The sequence below is a fragment of the Mytilus galloprovincialis genome, chromosome 8, assembly GCF_965363235.1.
Source record: "Mytilus galloprovincialis chromosome 8, xbMytGall1.hap1.1, whole genome shotgun sequence".
NCBI lineage: Eukaryota > Metazoa > Mollusca > Bivalvia > Mytilida > Mytilidae > Mytilus > Mytilus galloprovincialis.
The window spans coordinates 76,459,675-76,483,978 of NC_134845.1; the positions used below are offsets into that span (position 1 = coordinate 76,459,675).

At 33.6% G+C, this 24,304-nt stretch overlaps 1 protein-coding gene across 1 annotated transcript in view; it reads right to left on the bottom strand.

Moving 5' to 3' along the window:
• Positions 1-583: 583 nt before the first annotated feature.
• The window catches only part of LOC143043779 (uncharacterized), a 29,157-nt gene continuing 5,436 nt past the window's right edge, over positions 584-24,304 (bottom strand). Inside the window, exons 2-8 of the mRNA XM_076215957.1 lie at positions 23,257-23,588; positions 15,490-15,707; positions 14,751-14,840; positions 11,708-11,952; positions 9,982-10,307; positions 1,410-1,627; positions 584-733 (exon numbers count right to left, since the gene is read on the bottom strand). Of these exons, the coding sequence (XP_076072072.1) occupies positions 584-733; positions 1,410-1,627; positions 9,982-10,307; positions 11,708-11,952; positions 14,751-14,840; positions 15,490-15,707; positions 23,257-23,588 (1,579 nt within the window). The remainder of the gene's footprint in view (positions 734-1,409; positions 1,628-9,981; positions 10,308-11,707; positions 11,953-14,750; positions 14,841-15,489; positions 15,708-23,256; positions 23,589-24,304) is intronic.

Genomic DNA, 24,304 nt, shown 5'->3' on the forward strand with positions numbered 1-24,304 from the left:
TATGCATTTCCTGTTTTACGCTTTAATGCTAAAATTAAGTATGAAATCTGTTTGTGTATAAAAGTGTCGTTTGTGAGAAAATCACTAACATAAATTCATGTGTATCGATGGGTTAAGCGTTGTTGTTAAAATTTGGAAAACTGGATGTAGAAAAGAGTTAGACAATGATATGATAATAGACTTATTTTCAATATTACTAACATAATAGTAAAGATAACTTTTGATAAAGCTGTGCTCGAATGTAAATACGTTTGTCGGAAACAAAATGTGTTCTTCTTTTTAGTCCTTTTGTCAATTTCGTCATAAAGCAACAAGACAGCAAAAAAAAATGGCAAAGCATCTAAAGGGCATTGCGTATGCCTTAACAATAGATCATCTTATAATTATTTTTAGTTTATAAAGCCGTGTTTACATTTTGTATACAAAAACAATAAAAAAAAATCTGTTCTTAGCACCCAATATTACAAAAAGCAAGTAACACAAACAAGTGGTTATATATGTTTTAAAAACGTTTTTCGTTTTTGTTCCATAATGATATCTTTGGATCCTATGTTACTATGTTTAATCTTTTTTGCTCTGTTATCTAATATTTCCAAAGCCAAAATATAAACATTCTAATCAAAACAACGATAACACCAACAAATATAGCAATATCAACAGGATTCAGCTTCAAAAGAGGGTGAGATTTTGAAGAAGTGTCTTTGACAAAGTCCGTAGGCTCAGGTATCAACACCTGGAATAAATAATCAATGATACAACTAAAAAGTATTTAACGGATACAGCTGAACGTAAATGTAGTGACTGCAAGTGTGTGATTGAGTGTTTTTTACGAATAGCAGCTGAGTTTATAAAATGTAAGTTAAATTCTGTTTTCATAGTTTTCGTTTAACTCGAAATCGAAAAACTGATGATACCAAACAGTAAGTTTATCGAAATACTGATACACCTGTGTTTTTTTTGTTTGTCATATGACATGGTTTATTTGCATTGTCGCAATCCTGGTCCCATTTTTTTTTCATTTTTTTGTTTTTGGCATAGAACAGTGGTTATTTTTATTGTCGCCACCTCTGTCCTTCTTCTTCTCAAGATTTGTGCTATTAGAGCCCGGTTATATTGTCAGCATAGAAATTATCGGTTTATATAAAATCCATTACTTAAATATAAACATGCATTAATTTTGAATATTGCTTTTAATCCTGTCATTTTTTTCCTTCTACATGTATATCTGCCACTGACTTGTTTAAGGTAATTATTAAATCAAAATATTTTTTAATGAATTGTAACTTATCTTTTATCAGTTATGATCTATACTCTACTTATCTAATGCTAAATATTCATTATACCTGATATAATTGTATTAGATGAATTAAATATGCCAGGTTTAACAATAATCAAAATTAAAATCTTACCACTTCTAAAAATTGCAGTACAGGAATATCCAAAGATGGTACTGTTTTGTCTCTGTAGTTCATGCAAGGGACAACATCTGGACAATAATTCTTTATTCTAGCAAATCGTGTTTCTGAAATTCCTAACTTTGTCAAAAATTGTCTTTCTTTTTCGACAACTTTTGGATCATCGGAAGTGTATTTATCCATGTGAGTAAACACTCCATAAACGGTAATATCTGTGAAATACGAAAATATGTTGTTTCGTGTCAGTGAATAGGCTTTAAAAAATGTAAGTTAAAAAATCACGTCCGATGGTATTTCCATACTATTGTGTTATCAATAATAACTACAACAGTGAAATCATATAGAGATTATATTTACTAATTCAGTAAACAAAAATATTCTCCACCAGCTTGTCGATTCTAAACAAAATTAATGACGATTTCGTTCTACTAGGAAGTTTAAATGAAACAGGACCAGAGTGCGTTTCGTCTACTTGTGACTCATCAGTTACGCTACGTTTAATATAATACCAGTTGTAATTAGGATGATTGAAAAAGATTTTTAATGTTTTTTTTTAAAGACATTTGGTTCAAATTAACAAGATTGGCTTATGTAAAGATTGATTTTTTTCAATCCTACCACTTTTTGCGCCTTAATTAAGTTGAGCGATCTGAACCAGGTGTTGTTTGTGGTTAGCATATTTTTGAAGGATGATTTATAATTTAATGATGAGGTACCAATCCCTGTTGTTCCTTTATAAATCTCTCCTATTACCAAACATGTAATTTGATTAAGAAATAAGTGATGCAATAAGTTATCAAAGGCACCAGGATTATAATTTAGTACGCTAGACGCCCGTTTCGCCTATATAAGACTCACCAGTGACGCTCAGATCCAAATACTTATAAAGCCAAACAAGTACAAATTTGAAGAGCATTGAGAACCCCAAATTCCAAAAAGTTGTGCCAAATACAGCTAAGGTAATCTATTCCTGGGATAAGAACATCCTTACTATTTTTGAAAAATTCATAGTTTTGTTTTTGGAAATTTATAAAAATTACCATATAATTAATATTCATGTCAACACCGAAGTGCTGACTACTGGCTGGTGAAACCCTCGGGGACGAAACCTCCACCATCAGTGGCATAGACCCAGTGGTGTAAAACCTTATTGTAGTTTAAACATGGGTAGGATTTACATTCGTGATTATTTTTGACAGAGCAATTATTTCGATTCTGATTAGTACAATTAAGGTAATTTCTATGTCCGATGTGTATAAATTTTGAGCATTTGTGTATGCTCTTCCACGAACCGCCCTTTTTTGTTTCTAAATAAGCTTACGACTGGCACTGGATTTTCAGAGAGAGGAGTTTTTAACAGCCAGCAGGATGGTAGTCGTATTCTAGGTCAAATATGTCAATTTCCAATTGCAACACATTATAGTCGTAATAAATAAATAAGTTACACCATGTGCATCTTTTGAGAGTTTGGAAGTGTTCTAAGTTGATGAATCATATTAAATGCATGCCAATTTGATAAAATTCATTATTCTGCAGTAGTCAATGTACGCATGTGCAACCAAATGTTATGGGAGTTAGTTCTTGGTTTATTCACAAAGCGAAAGAAGCACGTCATATAAAGATGTCCTACCTACAATATGTTAAAGAAAATTGTATTCTGTTTTAAGAACAAAGTTAAATATAATGTTATTTACTACTTAATTTGCATGTCTTAATCATATCAATTTGTTTCAGTTAAGAAATCCCTTGTACAATGATGCCACATCTACTTATTTTAAGGCACATTTTATGCTATTCGTGAAGTTTTTTTTTTTATAAAATGAATCTTTTATTGCACATTTCTCTACTGTTTTACAACTTACTCAACTCACAGCATTAAGTCAGTATCCCTGTAAATTAGTTACTGTTTAACCCGGGAGATTATACAGTCAAATTTATATCTATTAAATATTGTTATTTATAGGCGAGTGACTGATTTCAAAAAGACGCTTAGTTAACGAATTTAATGCACCCACCTAACACACGGCTGTATTATATATCATTCGAAAGCTAATAAAAAGTACTTTCTGTTTTGCCCGTCGTAAAAAAATCGTATGGTGCGTTTTCTGTTAAATCAAGATCGAATGTCACCAAAAAACATTCCTTTTTTTGCGATTACTAAATAAAAAGCAATTTTCTAATTCTTGTACCATAAAATTTTCCAAGGGATAAAAAATTTATATAACACGATACATTATTTAAAAATCAAACAAAAAATAATAAGTTACATGGGCAATATTTCCGAAAAAAAATTGAAATTCATCACAAAACCTAAAAAAAAAAGAAAAATTGTTCCAAAAGCAAATCATATCTTGGGGGATTGATATTTTTATGCTAAAATAATAGATAAATGTACATGTTTTAGGTCAAAGAATATTTGTTTTGTAAGGTACAATTATAAATTATTGTTCATAGAAAAGCCTTCTATTGAAGTGTTTGCAGTTGCCCCAAAATCTGCCATCTGCAAATAGCAATAATTTTGTTATTCTATTTTGAGATAGAACATCGCTAATTGTCAATATCAGGGAGGAGAATGATTTTCCATAATAAAAAATAAAAGTATTTAAAGTTCGAAAAGAATATATACGAGCTAATTGAGGTAAAATATGCTTTTTACGCAGTCAAACTTATTTACTTTTTGTGATCATGTTTAAATTCAAACATGACTTTGCGACTAAATCGTAGGCAACATTGAAATAAGTAACCTTGTTTAAAAACACTTGGTTGTCTAAAGCGGGATGTAAACGAATTAAATATAATGCTGCTGCTTCTTATTTAGTTTAAAATCGTGTTAGACATATAAAATGTGTTTAGAAGTTTAATCTCTTTAATTATTTGAATAAAAGATGCTTTGAGTATTTTCAACATAAGCTTTAAAAAACCAAATGCAGGTCATTGTGTATGTAAAACACTATAAGAAGATGTGAAATAAAAAAAATGAAAAATTTGAATACCCTTCCTGACCTCATAAGATCATTCGTTGTTTTATACAGTGATCGTTTTCATGCTGTGCTGTGTTTTGTGGACTGTTGTTCGTCTCTTGGACTTTTATTTTATTTGGTTCATGGTTTTAATTCAGTTTATTTAATTCATGGTTTGAGATGTTGATTGTCCCTTTGGTACTATTTTCGTTAAAGCCATTAACTTGTAGTAATAAAGGGGAATAACGCAAGGAGACAAATATCCGCCAAAATAACTGCATTTGCTCACAATGATATATTTAGAACCAAACCGTTATCAAGAAACATTTAACTACATTGATCTTCAATTTTTTAAAACTTTTACTACTTGAAGTTGAAGAGTGACGAAGTATATCAAAGGGACATCAAACTCATAATTGAAAACGAACTGACAAAGCCGGGCAAAAAACGAACATGACAAGCAACAGTATACAACACACAACATATAAAACTACAGATTGAGTAACACAAACCCCCCAAAAATATTTGAGGTGAACTCAGGGGCTTCCAAAGGGTAAGCAGATCATATTCCACATGTGACAGCCGTCTTGAGTCTCATGTAATTCCTACCTCGGTGCCAAGCCTTATTCGGTAGGTGACATTCAAGGGAGAGATAACAGTATCTTGGTCACGTCGATTGCAACTTATTGGTCGTCATCTGGCGAAACAGATATTACATAATTGTCCACCAACTCTTAATGACCTCTATAAAATTTTCAAAGGGAGGATTTTAACTTGCATTTGAATTCATGTTCAAACCATCAATTTTCTTCAAATGTCCTATACCAAGTCAGGCATATGGCAGTTGGCACTTGTTCTCAACCAATCCTCATTGTCGATTTCAAGATACACGATAGAGTAAATTATATCTGTTGAGGCTTTTTTTAAAATTTCAATGGAAAATACGAGTCCAACATTATTACACATTTGTCACTATTCATCAGTGAGATGACATCATCTATATAGTGGTAAGTGAAGTTTCAGGATAATGATAGCTTCTTTTCAGTCGTCACCAGAAGCGTTATAAAACTAGGTTCAATCCACCATTTTCTACATTTGAAAATGTCTGTACCAAGTCAGGAATATGACAGTTGTTGTCCATTTGTTTTTTATGTGTTTTGTCATTTGATTTTGCAATGTGATAAGGGACTTTTCGATTGAATTTTCCTCGTATTTTTGTGATTTTACTTTTTACATTAAGTCATTATCGTATGAAAAATGAACTAGTCATTCAAGCTATTCAGGAATAAAATTGAGAAAGGAAATGGGGAATGTGTCAAAGCGAAAAAAACCAGACCATGCCATAGAGCAGAAAACAGTCGAAGGCCACCAATGGGTCTTCAATGTAGCGAGAAACTCCTGCACCTTTTTGTAACTAGACTCGTTGCGTGTCAATGGATTTTTTCCCTTCAAAATTATTCTTATTTGATGAATAAATGCATTTTACCAATAAACAACGTCATTTAAAAAGTCAAGTTTTATAATGTGTTGATTGGTTTTTTAATCCTTTGAATTTTGAATTTTCATTTATTTATCTTATATTTTTTTTTTTGTCTCAATTTTTTTCTGATTCTTAAAAATTTGTTAATAATTCTTATATTGACTTCAAAACAATGTTTAAATAGAAAGAAATGATAAAAAGCTGTGTTTTTTTTTGCAGATGGCGGTATTTTTTATGATTTGCTGTTTGATTAGAAGTAAGCATAATTCGAGGAAGTTTATGATGTCAAAAACTTGTTTGATAGTTATTACAGGGTTTTACTTAGTTTTAAGTGATTAGCAACTGCATCAGTAAGAACAATGTAGGTTTTCACACATTTTGTTAACTTTTACTCGAATTTCAAGAAACCTGTGCTGTCTATCAAAAACACTCTATAAATATTTAAAAATGCATTCGATTAATGACTGTTAAAAATTTAAATTGTTTGCATATGTGAATTTAGTATATTAAAGTCATATTATGCAATCAAGCTGAAATCTAAGAAAATATGCACTTATTCGTCCTTGACTTTTGATCTTGATCTTGAATTGCACCATACGATTTTTTTACAACCAGGCAAACCAGATAGTAGAGATGTGAAGCTTTCAAATGATATATAATTTAGCCGTGTGTTATACCCCAGTCCCACTAGGCCACGATCGCACTACGATCTGTGAAAACAATGCAAATCTTAATGATCGTAGTACGATCGTGTAGATCGCAGTAAGGTCGTATCACGGTCGTGACGAGGTCTTCATGATCGTGATGAGCGTGACAAACTTTGAACATGTTCAAAACAGTCGTGGTGCGGTCGTGGCGAAATCAGGTCGTAGTAGAAGCGTAGTGAGAGCGCACTAAGATCGTATTGAGATCGCAAAGGTCGCTGTACCATCGTAGTGAGAGCGTAGCGAAAATGTGATTCTATTCGGAGAAACTGCGCTACGATCTCACGGCGACGTTATTACGACATCACTACGACCATCACGTTCTCACCGCGACCTAACTACGCTCCCACTACGACTATACCACGCTGTTCACGACTATAGTACGATTCTAGTACGCCCTTGCCGTCCTCATCACGCTCTTCTTACGACATGACTACGTTCATACTACGACCATTATTCTCATTGTCATTTTTCCATAAAATATATTAATTCTCTCCAGGTTTTGTTTGTCTGTATGGAATTGGGACTTCTTGTCCATTTTCTCTAATGGCTCAACCATGCTTCTTGTTTTTATATAGATTAGACCGTTGGTTTTCCCGTTGGAATGGTTTTAAATTTACACTAGTAATTTTTGGGGCCTTTTATATCTTGCTGTTCGGTGTAAGCCAAGGCTCCGTGTTGAAGGCCGTATCTAGGCCTATAATTGTTACTTTTAAAAATTGTTACTTGGATTGAGAGTTGTCTCATTGGCATTCATACCACATCTTCCTATATCTATTGACACATCTGTTTCATATCTGCTATCGTTCACTAAAATATCGTCATTTCAGCTTTATGGACCAGCAATAGGTTGTAATTTATGTCGGATTGGTCGGTCTCTACTTAATCAAGATTCGTTACTATCAGAGCTCCATTTGCCTCTACATCAACCCTAACACCACGCCCACGTGTTCTAGTAGATTTTTGTGGCATGACTGTATTTTTTTCGAGAAATCTACGTATTAATCAGAAATAGAACTGAAGGAATGATACTGTATTGATATGGAACACGATGTTGATGTTATTGCTGAGAGCGTATTAAGATCGCGGTTTGAACGTAGTATAATCGTGGTAAGAACGTGCTATAATCGCAGTAGAAGCGTGGTAAGATGGTGTTGCAATCAGATAACTCGTGGTATGGTCGTAGTGAGAACGTGATGAGCGTAGAAAGATCTTGATAAGCGTAGTAAGGTCGCAGAATAAGCGCAATGAGAACGTGTAATAATCATAGCGGGATCGTTGTAGAAGCGTAATGAGGACGTAGTAGCAGCGTGAAAGCAACGAAAATTTACATTTTCATGCCGCTCATACCGAGACCTCACCACGATCTGAATTTAATTTAGGTCGCGGTGAGCGTGGTGCGATCTTGGTCTAGTGGGACTGGGGCTTAAGGTGGATGCATTAAAAATTTAATTTTATGGTTAAAGTCACTCGCCTATTACATGATTATACAATACATTGATTTTGACAGTTTTATGGAAGTCATCATTATGTTACGTAATTACGGAAGTTGTACTATCTTTTGTCCGATAATGTTTATTACTTAATCATTGACCTTAACATTGATCAAAATATTCCCCGTGAAAATTGAGATGTTCAGATGATTGAAGGATACACCACGTGTAATGATCTTGAGAGCAAAACGACCAGTGTTACAATACACCAACCGAACAGATAGTTGAATCTGTTTAATCAAAATTTTAAATTTTAGTTACAGCGTTTTTATTAATGCCCGCGTCATACTGTCCCGATTTTTACACCAAAGGCAACACGATAATGGAAATTTTCAAAATCGGGACTGATCGTATCCAGATCGGACTATTCGTAGTGCCATCTTTAACCATCGTAGAACCATCGGCCACTTTTTCTAGCCTTCGGAGACAACTTCGGGAAGAGTTCTAAATTTTTTTAACATGTTAAAAAATCCCCGAGGGTGCGTCCGATGTTGAGGGTTCGTATTGAGTTTGTATCACCATCCTCACCATCGTAATGTCACCGGGAATGCATCTTTGCACATCGTATTGCATTCGTGTCTCTATCGTTTCCATCGGGCAGTTTTGACATTACGATGTCTACACGAATGAATCACGAAGATACCCGAAGGTCTTACGATGGCAACACGACTTCGTGAAGACCTCGTAATCCCGTCGTGTTGCCATCGAATAAAAGTACGAAGGCGACAAGATGGAACTACGACTGCAATAAATCTAGCTAAATGTAAGTGAATTTCCGCGATAAAATACATTTAAAGTGCTATGCGCGATATGCACTGGTCAGTCTAATACGACAGTTAAGAAAGACGTTCACAAAACATGGAGCTCATATCATATGATTCTATGAGAACAAGAAAGGCGGCAGCGTTGTTTCTATTACTTCAAATGGAACAAGACGAGCAGCTATTACAGGCTCAGGATTTACTTTTACAAGGTCTGAACGTAAAGAATGTCAGATCATTACAAGGAGGAACAATATACCAGATGTGGTGAAAATCATTTGAAGCATATTGGTTTTAGAGTGTCCACAAGGGTGATATTGCCTTGTATTACAACTGTCACTGTGACCTTGACCTTTCAACTTTAAAGGCAATAGCGCTTAAGATATTCTTAACGAGTAACACCATACCAAGTTTTGAGCATTTTGGTTCTAGAGTGTCCATAACAATTTTATGTACACGCAACTTACATGTAGTAGGCGAGGGGATAATAAACTAAGTTTTATAAGAATTAGACAAAAAACTCGATTTCCCGCCATGCATGGCAGACTTGTACAGAAACGATATGTTGTCGAAATTCTGTTCGTATCTTTTAGACATCGTAAGGCCATCGCGCCATCATCGTAATCCATCGTGTAGCCTTCGTAATCCATCGTGTAGCCTTCGTAATCCATCGTGTAGCCTTCGTGATCCATCGTGTAAGCTTCGGCTGAGATATGAAGCTTAAATACCCGTCTTCGCTTAACCTTCGTATGTCCATCTTTTGCTATCGTATATAATTTCGGCACCATCGTATAGACTTCGTTATCCATCGTACTTGCTTAGGTCACTTTTTGGTATTTTAACGAGATCGGGACCAACTTCGTACGAACTTACAATTTTCGCATTCGGGTGTCCATCGTATATAAAAATCGGGACAGTGTGACGCGGGCATAAAAAAATGCATTTTCAAATGATTATTTGGCCTCAATAATCACTGCCGATGCTAATCAGGAGCAATTACAGTCATACCGTAAATGCCATATTACATTTGATATTAAAACAATTTTTGACCTTATTTATCTTCGTTTGATTACGGTTAATATATTTTATTGTATTTTGCTTTAATCTCCCCTTTTGTTTAATTATCTATTTGTCTGCCAAAAGTTGCAGCAAAAATATTAAAACTAACCTCGATCTCTGCTGGTGGCATCAATTATACTTTCGAACAAAGCCTCTGGTAAAATCAAATCAGGATCAGCCGAACAAACAACTATAAGCCTGTTTACATTCTCCGACTTTTTTTTTGAATATTTTTCTTTCAAAGCATTTTTGCCCTTTTCTTCACCAAATACAGCCATGTCTGAAAGTTTCTCCCCGTCTTCAATTTTGCCACTAAGAACAATGTTAAGCATTTCTTTTGTCACGAGGGAGTCATCATTTTCAAAACCTGCCATGTCCAAAAATGTTGGCATTAGCCAATCATCTTCTGTATTGTAGTAGTGATTCTTCAAAAAACTGAAAGCAAATGTTTAGTGTGTACAGTATATGTAAATACAAGTGATACTTAAACTTCTAAATGAGATTTGCCTTGCCAATCTGCAAACCACACTGCACACAAGTCATAAAAGACATGTAGAAATGAAAATATGTTCTAAACAGTTTATATAAAAAAAATAACTCCTTTCCATTCAAGCAAGATTAAAAAGTGTAAAAACAACTTCAAAACGCCTAATACTTGCTTCCTTCAAGCTAAATTAGGTTGGATTTTTAGCAGTATCTAACGACGGATGATGATTTAGATGGGGTTCGTGTTGCTTATTCTTTAGTTTTATATGATGTGTCCTGTGTACTTTTTTTTCATTTTTAGCCGTGGCGTTGTCAGTTTATTTTCGATTTATCAGTTTGACTGTCCCTCTGGTATCTTTCGTCCCTCTTTTAGATGTGACATTGTAATTCTTCTGTACTTTGTTTCCCACTTGAGAAGGGTAAAGTTTGTCTCTCCTTTAATTAAAACAGGCAGTTGTGCTGTTCATTTTCCTTATTTGCTGTAGATGATGAATTTTATAATTCGAGGAGGAAAAATATTACAAAATATTTTAATCTTATTTATAACTTAATGCTCGTTGGTCAGTTCGGCTATCTAATTTTCATAATTTTCATCTCCTCTGTTTGTCTGAGTTTTTAAATATTTGAAAATTGTCTTTTTCGGTACTAAAAGGCTGGATCGATGCCACTGTTGGTGGACGTTTCTTCCCAGAGGGTATCACCAGCCCAGTAGTCAGCACTTCGGTGTTAACTTGAATATCAATTATATGGTCATTTTTATAAATATTGATGTTGAACCATACGACGGAATAACTGATTAAACGGAAGCAGAATAAAATTTGGTTTTAAAAAATAGAATGAAAATGGGGAATATTTCACAGCGAAAACAAACCCTACCAAAGAGTTAAAAACCTAGCGGAAAAAATAACAACCCAGAGTCGGACTTCAGCCTGCCTTCGGCACAAAAGATTTTATTAGTTCAGTAAAAATGAACGTCATTCTTAACTCATAAACATATAAATGGAAAAAAAAAAAATTCAAGACGAAAGTACAAATTTTTATTTTGACTGCTGTAATGTACATGTAGGTAAACTGAGTTTCCTAGTAAACGCACAAATTAGAGTTTGCATCTGCATCCAACATTTCAACATATCTATAACTCTTATAGCCTCAAACATGGTACGATGGTTTTTTTTTTTTTCTTATCTGTTTTAATCCCTTAAAAATGTTATACATTTAAAGACCTTGATATTACATTAAACAGAAAATTATAATACGTGTTTGCAATTTGTATTGCCGAGAGTAGTATTGCAACAAAGAATTCAGTTTTATTCTTCAAATGTTGGTATTGTGATTTATTTTGTTCTTACCGTTTTAGTCGTTTAGTAATCCGTCTGCCTCCTCTACTAGTGTCTGCGCATTTTGCATGTTCTATCCACCGTTTATTGCTCAAAGCGGCGAAAATAGTATTAAGGAATGACGACTTCCCTCCTCCAGGCGTTCCAATCACCGCAATTGTTAACGGATTTTTATCCTTGCCACTTATACCGACTAATTTCTTACATCTTTCAAGTAACTTATCCATTAGTTCTTCTTGTTCAGATTCATCTTTATCCTACAATAGTTATACGAAAAGATCACATGGTATGTTAAGTGCTTTATTCTTTCGTATACAAAATAAGATGTGGTATGGTTGCAACGAGACAACCATCCATCTTCAACCAAATATCATAGCTGAATGCAACTATGAATCACCGTATGACCTCCACCAATGTACAACGTCGATATACTTATAATAAGTATATGTTATTTAGAATTACTACAAATTCTCACTTCTTTGTACTATGAACATCAATTTTTTTTTCATTTTTCCTTAAATACTGTTCTTGCATCTCTACATGAAGTTTTTTCTAGTACTAATTGTATAGGTTGCACTTTGTAAATACAGCTGTTTCTCATACCACGCCTCTTTTGGGGAGAAATAGAATATTCATAAATAATTAATCATGTTTACACACTGGTTCCCAGTTCTGATCTGTAGGTTGCATCCCATAGAGACATAACTTGGGAATGTTACCAGTAAATATACATGTGAATATTGTTTATATTGAAATAATTCGAGGTAGGGGTAATTAAGAAGTTTAGTGTTAGTTTAATCTCTTAGAACACATACCTATATTTTGAACTATGAAAAAAATAGTAGTGTATATGAACTTTCCATTTTTTTAAAACTTCATAGTTAAAGTGAGACAGTTTTAGACGTAAAGAGAGTTCCTATGGGAAAATGCATTGTCAATATTTACAGAAATACAACCTGTATAGTTTTATTGTTGATATTCAACCCATATGTACCAAGTGTTCCTCGTTTGAATTGTTTTACATTGTCTTATCGGGGCCTATTATAGCTGACTATGCGGTATGGGCTTTGCTCATTGTTGAAGGCCGTACGGTGACCTATAGTTGTTAATGTCTGTGTCATTTTGGTCTTTTGTGGATAGTTGTCTCATTGGCAATCATACCACATCTTCTTTTTTTTATATGTAAGATTTGTTTTATTGATATTAAAGAAATGTATTGGTATTCCTAAACGTAAGATTGTATACTCACAGCAGAAGTATACTTAACAACAAAATTATTTTCATTAAAATGTGTATAATATCACGCAGGTTTTTTCAAACGTGATGATTTCTAGAAATTGTTTAACATTTCACAGTGGTATCATACTTTAACTTTGTTTAAACCTGTTTATTTAATAAATGGCTATTATCTATTTTGAATTTATTGAACCATAAAACTAATTTTTGACTCTTCACATTGAATAATCCGCGAAGCGGATTATGTAAAATGTGAAGAGTCAAAAATTAGTTTTATGGTTCAATAAAATCAAAATAAATTATTGCCATTCATTATAAATAAATGTCTATCAAAAATAAGACTCAAGGAACACTTTATATTATTTATATTAACAATAACAACGTTCACACATGTTGGCGTATGAATCCACAACGTCAGAGTGGGTGTGTCGCCATCAAAATTGACAACATTGAAAATAAAACTAATAATTTTAACAATCAGAAGACAGTAAATACACCAAATTTATTTATTTACTTTTGACCTTAATTATTTGTCCCTTATAATTTTTATTAACTATGTATTTGCATTCAGTTTTCATCGATCAAATTTATTCGTTCATTTTGTGATTATTTGTGTTGTTCGGTTGACTTAATCCTTCCAATTGATATATTGTAGTGTCTCTTTCTATGTTGTAATGTTATACTATTGTTTCAGAAAAGGGAGGTTTTGTACCATTAAAACGTTTAATCCCGCTGCAAATGTTTGCACCTGTCATAGGTCATGAATATGATGCACAATATGTGTCGTCTGTTTATGTAGTTCGTACGTGTTTCTCGTTTTTATATAGATTGGACCGTTGGTTTTCCCCGTTTGAATGGTGTTACATAAGTAATTGTGGACCCTTTATAGATTGATGTTTGGTGTGAGCCAATGCTCCGTGTTGAAAGCTGTATCTTGACCTATAATGGTTTACTTTGATGGAGCTGTTTCATTGTCACTTATACCACATTTTCCTATATCTATGTATACTCCAATTGCTTTTTTATTTATACGTTAAGTTCGGAGATACTCCGTTTTTGCTTCTGATCTCATTTTACTCACATGTTGTTCTCACATAAGTATGTCATAGATATATGTAGTGTTGTGTCAATATAACTTTATCTGAATCAAATATAAAATTATGCATGCTACGGTTAATGTCCCCTTTTTAAAGGTTCTCAACAAGGTTTCGGGTCATGATAAAAAGGTGAAGTCGAATATATTAATTTAAAGTTTAAGTTTAGGAACAATCAATGGCAATAAATTGATAGATAATGGTAGATGTGTTTATACTCATACATACATTAAGATCTACAATTAAGTGTTATTGAACGACCTCCTTCAACAACATTTAATTTGTTGTAAAATGTGTATTTGAGTACCTCTTGTTTGCCTTTCGTCGTCATTCTTCAGGTCATATCCTTGTTTGTTTTAATCTATTGATGTGTTTGTATTGGTATCTTAAGACTCTGTTTTTTGTTAGTGTTACGTATTGCATCCGTTAAAATATAGAGTTCTTTAAGTAAACCATGTAGAAAACTTGAGATTAAATGCGCCGTATTTAATAATATATGATTGTGTGAATCTTTAGTTTTCACATCAAAAGTTGAAAACCAACACGTTCTGAAATACATTTCATCCATCGGTACTTGATTAAATCACTCAGATTGATACACGATTGACATTAAAAGAACACTATTGCGATAAGAAATGGAACTTGAAAGTTGGACGTTGACAGATACCATAAATATAGACCATTTTCTGAGTGCACCAAAAACGTCAAATTGTTCATTTATTTACATTGATACGTAGCGGATCATTTCCCTGACAGTACACGGGTCTTGTTCCTACCGTTTTTCTTGAAAAGTCTTCATGCGATGGAGTAAGAACCTGAATCAAAATAAAATAAAGCAAGCAAGTCAATACAATTGATTAATGATAAATAATAATGCATCCATCAATATTGTCTGTTTAATTAAAACTTTTAATTGCCTGTCTAAGGTCAGGGTATTCATATTTTTTTGTTTGATGTTTCTAAATTTATTTGTCCATCTAAAATTTAATATTGTATCACACTTTAATCTTTTAACTATAATTGTAAGTAAACAATACTCCTACTCAAAAGACATTCACAGGCAGTGATTTGTACAATTTAGATTAATACAAATTAATAAAAGATAAAACATTTCGTATGTTTCTGACCCCCATTTTTTTCCGAATGATATCATGTAACAATTCAAAATCACCTCTGTGTACTAAAGGCTCAGTGACTGCATTTCTGATACTTTTACCTTTTAGTTCACTTTGATTTGCCCAGATAAATTTGTCAACTTAACAGAATTCTTTGCGACATTCAGATGTAGTTTGATGCAAAATCGAGTTCAATCTACCACTTTCTGCATGAGGAAATTCCTGTACAAAGTCAGGAATATGATAGTTGTTTTGGTGTGTTATAGGTTTTGATTTTGCCTATTGATTAAGGACTTTCCATTTCTTTATTTTCCTTGGAGATCGGAATATTTGCTAATTCACTTTTTACCTGTGTTAAAAATTGGAGAACTGGTACATCGAATTGTGGAATAGTTGTAGTTAGGTATTTTGTGTCTGGATCAGAATCCTCACAATAGTTTGTTATACATGCAAAACGATGCTTCGGAAGTCCAAGAACCTGTCTAAATTTGGTTAATTTATCTGCCACTGCCTCCTTGGATAGGTTATATTTATCTCTCCCTGTCAACACTCCATACATAGGGATGTCTATAAAATGTAGGAAGATACTAAAAGAATATAAATAAAGTCAAAAAAAGACTAGTGACACCATGTATGTGAGAGAAAAAACAACAGTCTACAGACGATATTACGGAAAAGTAAAAAACCTTACATCACTTCTTTGTACCATTGAAACGTTATGGTGTCTGAGAAAAAAAGAATTTTGAATCTTGAGTCTCAAACGAGGAGGCAAACTCATGTATTCCTTAATTATTAGCAGGTTCTTCTCCTGTGCTAGTAGTATGACTATTACTGTTTGTTTGGCTTTATTTCTGATATATAAATTTAGATTTCAGCTTTAAAAGTGAAATGACACAAATTGTGTCCTAACAAGGAACAGTTCTTAGATCACAAATGAAGGATTTATTATTTCCCTGACGTACGGGAATTATGAGAATTTAACATTAACACTTTATCATAGCATATCAATACCGGAAATCTGTGTTTCATCTATCAAAAATATTTTTTTATGAAAATTAAAAGATCAAAAGTTGTACAATTTAGGTTTTTTAAAATTGAATAGGTATAATCCTGCCTGCAGTTGTAGTTCATAGTGCGTGCCATTTGCCCTGTGACTACTATTCTCAGATTTGGCGATATTCAATATATTCTATTTCTCTAATTCTTCGTCGATTTATCCCTTTCTGCACCCATTGTATAAAAAAGTTTAAAAAACGTGTGGTTCGTTTGATCTCAGTTCTTCCTTCATTGGTTAAAATCCGATTGTGACGTCGACTTTTCTTGTTTTCCTCTGAATTTCCTATTGTGACGGCATGAAAAAAGGCGACCATGCCTGATGACGTCATATAGAAAGAACACATCTTTTTGCAGATCAGTCGCAAAGAAGGAATAAGTTTGCCTTCGTATTGTTTGAAAACCATTAGAGAAACAGATTCCACCACAAAATCTCGTGTAATACGATATTTATCCACTCTCGACAGTTAAATTTTAACTATCTCGAGTGGATAAATATCGTATTACACTCGATGCAGTGGTAGAATCTATATATACAGTGGAGATCACTTCTAACCTCTCATTAGAACTGTCAGAATATCTGTCATAGAACTGTTCTAACCTGTCCTAGAACAGTTCTACCTAGAACAGTTCTACCCTAGAACTGTTCTAAGTAGAACTGTCAGAATCAGTTCTAGGTAGAACTGACTAAATCAGTTCTAGGTAGAACTGACTAAATCAGTTCTAGGTAGAACTGTCAGGATCAGTTCTAGGGTAGAACTGTCTAAATCAGTTCTAACCGTAGAACTGTCAGCAGAACTGACTAAATCAGTCAGGACTGTAGAACAGTTTTAAATGACGTCACTGCATTAAGGGCACTTTAGAATTTAGAAGAAATAAATCACTTCCAATTACTTTGCTATTAAGTAATAGCAGATTTTCTATATTTTTTACTGATCAAACGTTACATGTACAAATATCGAAGTGAATAGAAGGTTATCCAACTCATCGGAGAAATATTTTTATAAGATTGCATAGGAAACATCATTGTTTACGTTTCTTCGTTCCCCGTTTTTAACAGTCTCTTCATAAATATAACTCTGCATTTAATTCATGGAATTTTAATCGTAATTTACCTTGTTTGCCTTGGATTTACATTCATTTAAGATTCTGTTTTGACAAATGTTTAAACGGAAATTGTACAGTGGATGAATTATGGGATATTAATGAAAAAGTGTTGTATTATAACGTAAAAAAACTATATACATTTGCACCATCTCGTCAATTTGGCCAGACTTATCCATAACGATTATAAATGATATCTGGGAGTTTGGAACTCAGGAAAGTATACTCATCTGAACACGAATGAAACATTTGCCCCTGGACGTTCGGCTACAAACAAAATCATGCATTTTTCTTTGCCTTCTTCAAATTATATTGACAGTAAATTTTTTCAAGAAGAGAACTTCCCATACGTGTACTTTTTATTTTAAAATAAAGTATATGAATCAGTCATGTGAGTGTTGGATGATGCCGTAAAATAGTTTTGTTTAAAAAAAAACCATTACAAACCTGAGACTACTATAGATAACCTGAGACTACTATAGATAACCTGAGACTACTATCTATAGTAGTCTCAGCACAAACCAACAGACTTAAAAAGTCACTTTAGTGACGGTTCATTATTATGGATACAGAGAGGAAATAAAGGCTCGCTAAATCTTTAGATATAATGGTATAAATACACCTTATCGTTATTTGTCTGCCATTACTGGATATCACACAGGTTCCCGTAAAAATTTGACGTCATAAAACAAAATATCTGACGCCACAATGGAAAAGTGTTGTATGCTTCAAAAGTTCAAGAGGCCGAGTCAGCCAGGATTAGCAATAAGGTGTATTGTGTTCCAAAGTTGGTGTCATTTTTATCATACGATCCGTCCTGACATAGAAATATTATTGGTTTACAATGACTGAGGCCATATATATTTACATGATAAGTGTAAATAAGTTCAGTTTTGGTTGATGTGGTCAAAAAATTTTGTTAAAACGAATCAGTCTGATACATGTACATGTATATCGAAACTACTGAAATGTGTTTACAATTCAATATTGGTTGATGCTGTCACATATGGTCAGTTTTGGTTGATGCTGTCAAATATGGTCAGTTTTCATGGTCTTGGTTGATGTGGACAAATAATTTTGTTATATACATGAGTCAGTCTGAAATATCAAAACTACTGAAATTAGTTTACGATTCAAAATTTTGTTTAAAAAGAGGACATGCTGGCACTATAAACTGATGCGAGCATAATTTTGTTTTCCAATATTGCTTTCATTTATATTAAACAATCCATCCTGCTATAAAAATATAAGCTCGTGCAATATAAAATTCTACTCGGAACAATATTTCCCAATATTCATGCAATAACCCTACAATATAGATCATTTGTATTATCATGATTATACACTCCATCCTTACATAAAAATGTTACAGATTTACTATGCGACTATAAGAGTTACATAAAAAAGAGCAAATATGGTCATTTTTGGTTGATGTGGTCAAATATGGTCAGTTTTGGTTGATGCAGTCAAATATGGTCAGTTTTGTTTGATGCAGACAAATAATTTTGTTACATGAGTCAGTCTTAGGTATGAAAACTACTGATATTTGTTTCTGATGCGATATTTTGAATAAAAATAGGAAATGCTGGCACCCTCAATTGATGCGAAAAAAAATTTGGGGTCATTGATATCCAATATTGCAGTTATTTATATACTACAGACCCTCTCGACCTAAAATTATAACTGAATTGCTGTGCATCTATATAGATTTACATAATAAAAAGCAAATATGGTAAGTTTTGGTTGATGCAGTCACAAGATTTTATCACACGACTCCGTCTGAAGTATACAAAGTACTGATATTTGTTTATGATTCAATATTTTCAATAAAACTAGGACATGCTCATTGGAGGATCAAGGGAAGGAGGTCCAGGGGTTGGAACCCCACTTTTTTCTTTTAACATCAATGCATTTGAATGGGAGCATATAGTTGGACCCCCTCCCCCAGCCTTTTCAAAATGGCTGAATCTGCCCCTGCATGCTGGCACTATAAATTGATGCGAACAATTTTTTTTTCCAAAATTGCTGTAACTTGTATATTACAGTCCCTCTAGACTTAAAATTAAAACTGAAGTTCTGTGCAGCTATATAGATTTGCAGAAAGTAAAAGCAAATAATGACAGTTTAAATTGATACGGTCAAAAGATTTTTGTTAAACAGGTCGTCCGAGTTAGGAAAACTACTTGTAAACTGATATTATATTGGTTAATGAGGTCCGATAAATTTGTTATGTGACTCCTGGAATAACAAATGTAAAACAATTCAAATAATAATGCCACCCTAATACTAACAGCCTAATTTATGTACAAAAATGAAAGAAAAACAAATAATTTATGTAACACATCAACAAAAGAAAATCACTGAATCACATGCTCCTGACTTCGAACAGGCACATACATGCAGAACATAGGCGGATCCAGGGGGTGGCTGAGGGGGCCGCCCCCCCTTTCGTGGGAAAAATTTGGTTGATTATATAGGGAATCACTGATGCATGACTGGAGTGGAACCCCCTTAGGTCAGTTAGCGCCACCCCCCCCCCCCCCTTAGGAAAAGTTCTGGATCCGCCACTACAGAATATGGCGGAGTTAACAGGTTAAACATGTTCTCTTGTTGTCCAAATAATTACCCAAGCCTTTATATTAAGAGTTCTTAAAACTTATAAATCAACTCTAGCCGTAGAATTTATAAATCAATTTTAGCCGTAAAATCTATAAATCAATTTTAGCCGTAAAATTTATAAATCAATTTTAGCCGTAGAATTTATAAATCAATTTATAAATCAATTCTGGCCGTAGAATTTATAAAAATCAATTCTAGCCGTAGAATTTATAAAAATCAATTCTAGCCGTAGAATTAGAAATCAATTCTAACCGTAGAACTGTTCTAGAAGTAGAACTGACCAAATATTTGGGCAGTTTTAGTTAAAACTGTCTAAAACTGTTCTAGGGTAGAACTGTCAGGATCAGTTCTAGGTAGAACTGTCCAAATCAGTTCTAGGTAGAACTGACCAAATCAGTTCTAGCTAGAACAGTTCTAACCTAGAACTGACTAAAAGGTGTCAGGCTGACAGTTCTACGTACTGTTCTAGAACAGTTCTCCTGACAGATTTAATGAGAGGTTAAAAGTGATCTCCATTGTATCAGTAGCAAAACCTACACTTGTGATCTTCCATGTCTTGATTTGGATAACAGTTGTCTTATTTCGTTGGACACTTAAATTCGTGGATAAAGTCATCCACGAAAACCACGAAAATTGGTTCCCCACGAATAAAAGTGCTTTCAAACAGTATAAGTACTTATAAAGAAGTATAACAGTATAAGAACTTATAAACAAGTATAACAAATACAAAAAGTGAGACATGACAGTTTCCATACAAAATTAAATTATAGTTACTAAATATGTCTAAAAATAATTTTGATGGTAATTCATCTGAGTCATCAGCTATATCGGCTGATACGGCCGTCGTATTGTTGCAACTTACTACGTTTTGACAAAAGCACATCTGAGTGCAACGGAGACCCTACTCCTTGCAAACTCATGCTTCCTGGAATTATTATCCTCCTTATACGAACAGATAAAATATTTTTGGATGTCTGATTTCATTTGTCCCTTACAGAAAAACTTGCTCCAGCTTGTCATTTTGCACAATTTTTTAACAAACGGCACACGGTGGGCCATTTTTGGGGTTGGCTAAATTTGCCGACCGAAAATTTTGCTTTGTCACATAGCACATAATATGTTTATTGAAATAGTGATTCACATGGCGGAAGCCTAATTAGACTTAACGGATTTTGTCTAATGCTTAGTTCGTTTCTGTGTGTGTTACATTTTACTGTTGTGTCGTTGTTCTTCTCTTATATTTAATGCGTTTCCCTCAGTTTTAGTTTCTAACCCGGATTTGTTTTTTCTATCGATTTATGAGTTTCGAACAGCGGTATACTACTGTTGCCTTTATTTATCTATATCTATTGTCAACTGATGTCTAAGCAAATTTTGGATTGTTGTGCAATTTCTTAAATTTTTATTTCGAATCGAAGAAGTATTAAAGACCCTAGCAGCAACTGTCAATATCATCCTGTGTAAAGGCTACAGATAAATCAAGCGGCTGGGTTTTGTCCTTAGAAGGTTGAATACTGACATTTTACCTATGCCAAAAAAAGGTTAAAGTGAAATCACACCCACTCAAGGTATGAACGCACTGCAGAATATCGATGACAACTAGATCCATAGGCAAAATAATGACGTAAACTGGTATTAATCGTCTAGTAACTTTAAAGCTACCAATGACAATTCTAATTCTGCATTGACATTATTTTAGGCCTAAACAGCATCTGCATTAGAATATCGCTAGCAAATACGATGCTAGATTAAACGTTGTCCATGTTGAGCAGAGATTACAATGAAAACCCTGTAGTGCTTCTCAAGTTTAGCTTTTATCAGTGGTTTTTGGTCTTTATGAAGCATTATAAACTGCGCATGCATTATTGAGCAAATGCTCTTGCTTAAGTTGATAAATCAATTCAGCGTCGCATGTTTGTCTTTTTTATTTTAACAATGATGTTGTCAGTTTATTTTCTATTTATGAGTTTGACAGTCCCTATGGTATTTTCCGTCCCTCTTCTAACAGCAGCATCTTTTATTTTTGCTTATCTTTCAACAGATGCAATGGTATGTAATGTTATCACCTTTTTATGAGATAGTTTATTGCAAAGGACACACTTTGATGAAGTGAGAGGATGAACATTATATTCAGAAAGCAAAGGATTTGATAAACAAGGATCTATATATTTTTCTTTTAAGCCAAAGAATGTGCTACTGATTTCAAATTATGCTCACTTGCACAGCTTTTATTTCACGACCTATAAACCTAAATCGGTTGGTACAGTTCCTTTACCATTACAGAATTCATTTAAAAAAAAAACAAATCATCACGCCTCTTTTGCTGCAGCATTTATCAAACTTTTTTCGTCCAGATTCTGTTGATATAATTAATATTTCATCAACACCAGAATCGCAGATAATGCATTTGTAAACACCAACTACAACTCGCCCTTTCTCGGAATCAGGTTGAGCCAATTTTTACGAGACAGTAAATTTGTTCATTTTCTTGAATACAAAACAAATCAATAACACATGAAAACCAAACGAACCCTACAAGGACATTCACTTTCTTGGTTATATTCAACATAAACGGATAAACAACATAAAAAAATCGACAACGAACAAGAAATCAGCTTGATAATGTCTCCAAATGACCTTATTTTAATCGCGTATACCTAGAAACCACAACAGTGTCGCTTAATGTGTGACAAATATCAGGATTCAAAATCTTAATAAAAAGCAGATATTTATCCAAATATTTATCTTCTGACGAATTTATCTTTCGGTGCAATTTTTCACCATTTTAAGATGAATTGTACTTTATATAAAGGACTACTTAAAAAATGACCTATAGTGTATGAGGTTCAAGGATAACTTTATTTACCAATTTCGTCCTCAAATATTTTTTAGAAGGCGTTAGTTATGAAATCTGTCTACCGAATCAGCAGTGGGGTATTCGTTGTAATTTGGATAACGTCATTTACGACTGTTTTCAACGTCATTTGTACCACACTTGATATTCACGACAAAGATTGTTCTAAAGCTGAATAATTGAAATACAATTTAAACCATTAAAATTCCATGAGATATTTACTAATTCAAACTCGGTAAGTAAGCGACTTATTTCAAAATTCGCCGCTCCACTATAAAAGTAATGATATCAAACTGTCTATCGAATTTGTGCAGAGCAGATGCATCTGCATGTGCATGGTTACTACTGCCGATGCAGTCATTGGCACCATTCATAAATAGCTTACAATTTGTTGATGTGGTTCACTCGGTTTTAATTTGGTACCCTGATTTGTTTTTGTTTAATCGAATTATAACTATTGAACAGCGGTAAACTATCTAAACTTACCTCTGACTTTTTTGGCAGCTTCAGAAATGGCAGATAAAAGGTATCTAGGAAGTGGTGAGTCAGGATCTAGTGTAGACACAACAATGATTCGATCCACCGGTAAATGACTGACCTCTTTATTATAATATGTCACAGCTTCTGATGAAATAGACTTGATTCCTTTCTCGATATCAGCCAGTTTCTGATTTTCAGTGATTCGACCAGAAAATATTATCTCCAACAGGTCCAAAACAGTTTTAGTATTTTCATCAGGAAAACCAGTCATGTCCAAATACGTCGGCATCAGGACACCTTCGTCATTCGTAGCTCGGTAATAGTCTTTCTTTGAAAAGCTATTAAAATACAATTTTATGTGTATTTCTTGCTAGTTCCCTCTCGTTGCAGCCTATATATAGCTAATAGTTGATGTTAGTGTACTGTTATTTACTTAATCTAAAGTCAACGTTCCAGAATATTTTTGTTGAAGAGTTAATTAAAATCTTCACTCATTCGAATGTAATCCGTAATAACGAAAAGTGGAGAAACTTTACTCTTCTTATTAGTGTTAGTGTGTTCGAAGAGAGAAATCACTCTTTAAATAAAGGGTAAATTTGGGGATTTTGATAACATTACTAATGAACATATTCTATCTTTAAAGGACTTTATGTCCCAATGACATGAATGACTTGTGTGTCGAAATATAATCATCCCTGGACTGCTCAAGTTCCAGCAGTTAGCCTTGTCAAATATGGGATGTTAGATTGGTTATGTAGGATGTACAAATACGTAGTCACGCACGTAGGGATCAAAAACACTTGTAGCCACTCTGTTGAACGCAATACAAAATACAGAAGACGGCTAGAGATGTCCTAATATAATGTCTTATCTATGCACTCGCATGAATGAACATGTGGCTGTGTTAGCTTATAGATTTACCAAACAGTTTCAAACAACACAATAACTCGTGGGAAACTTGGTGTTCAACAATTAAAAAAAAAAGGATGTGATTGTAATAGTCACTACCAAATACTGCCAATAACACAAAGTTCTTTTAACGATATGGCTAAGA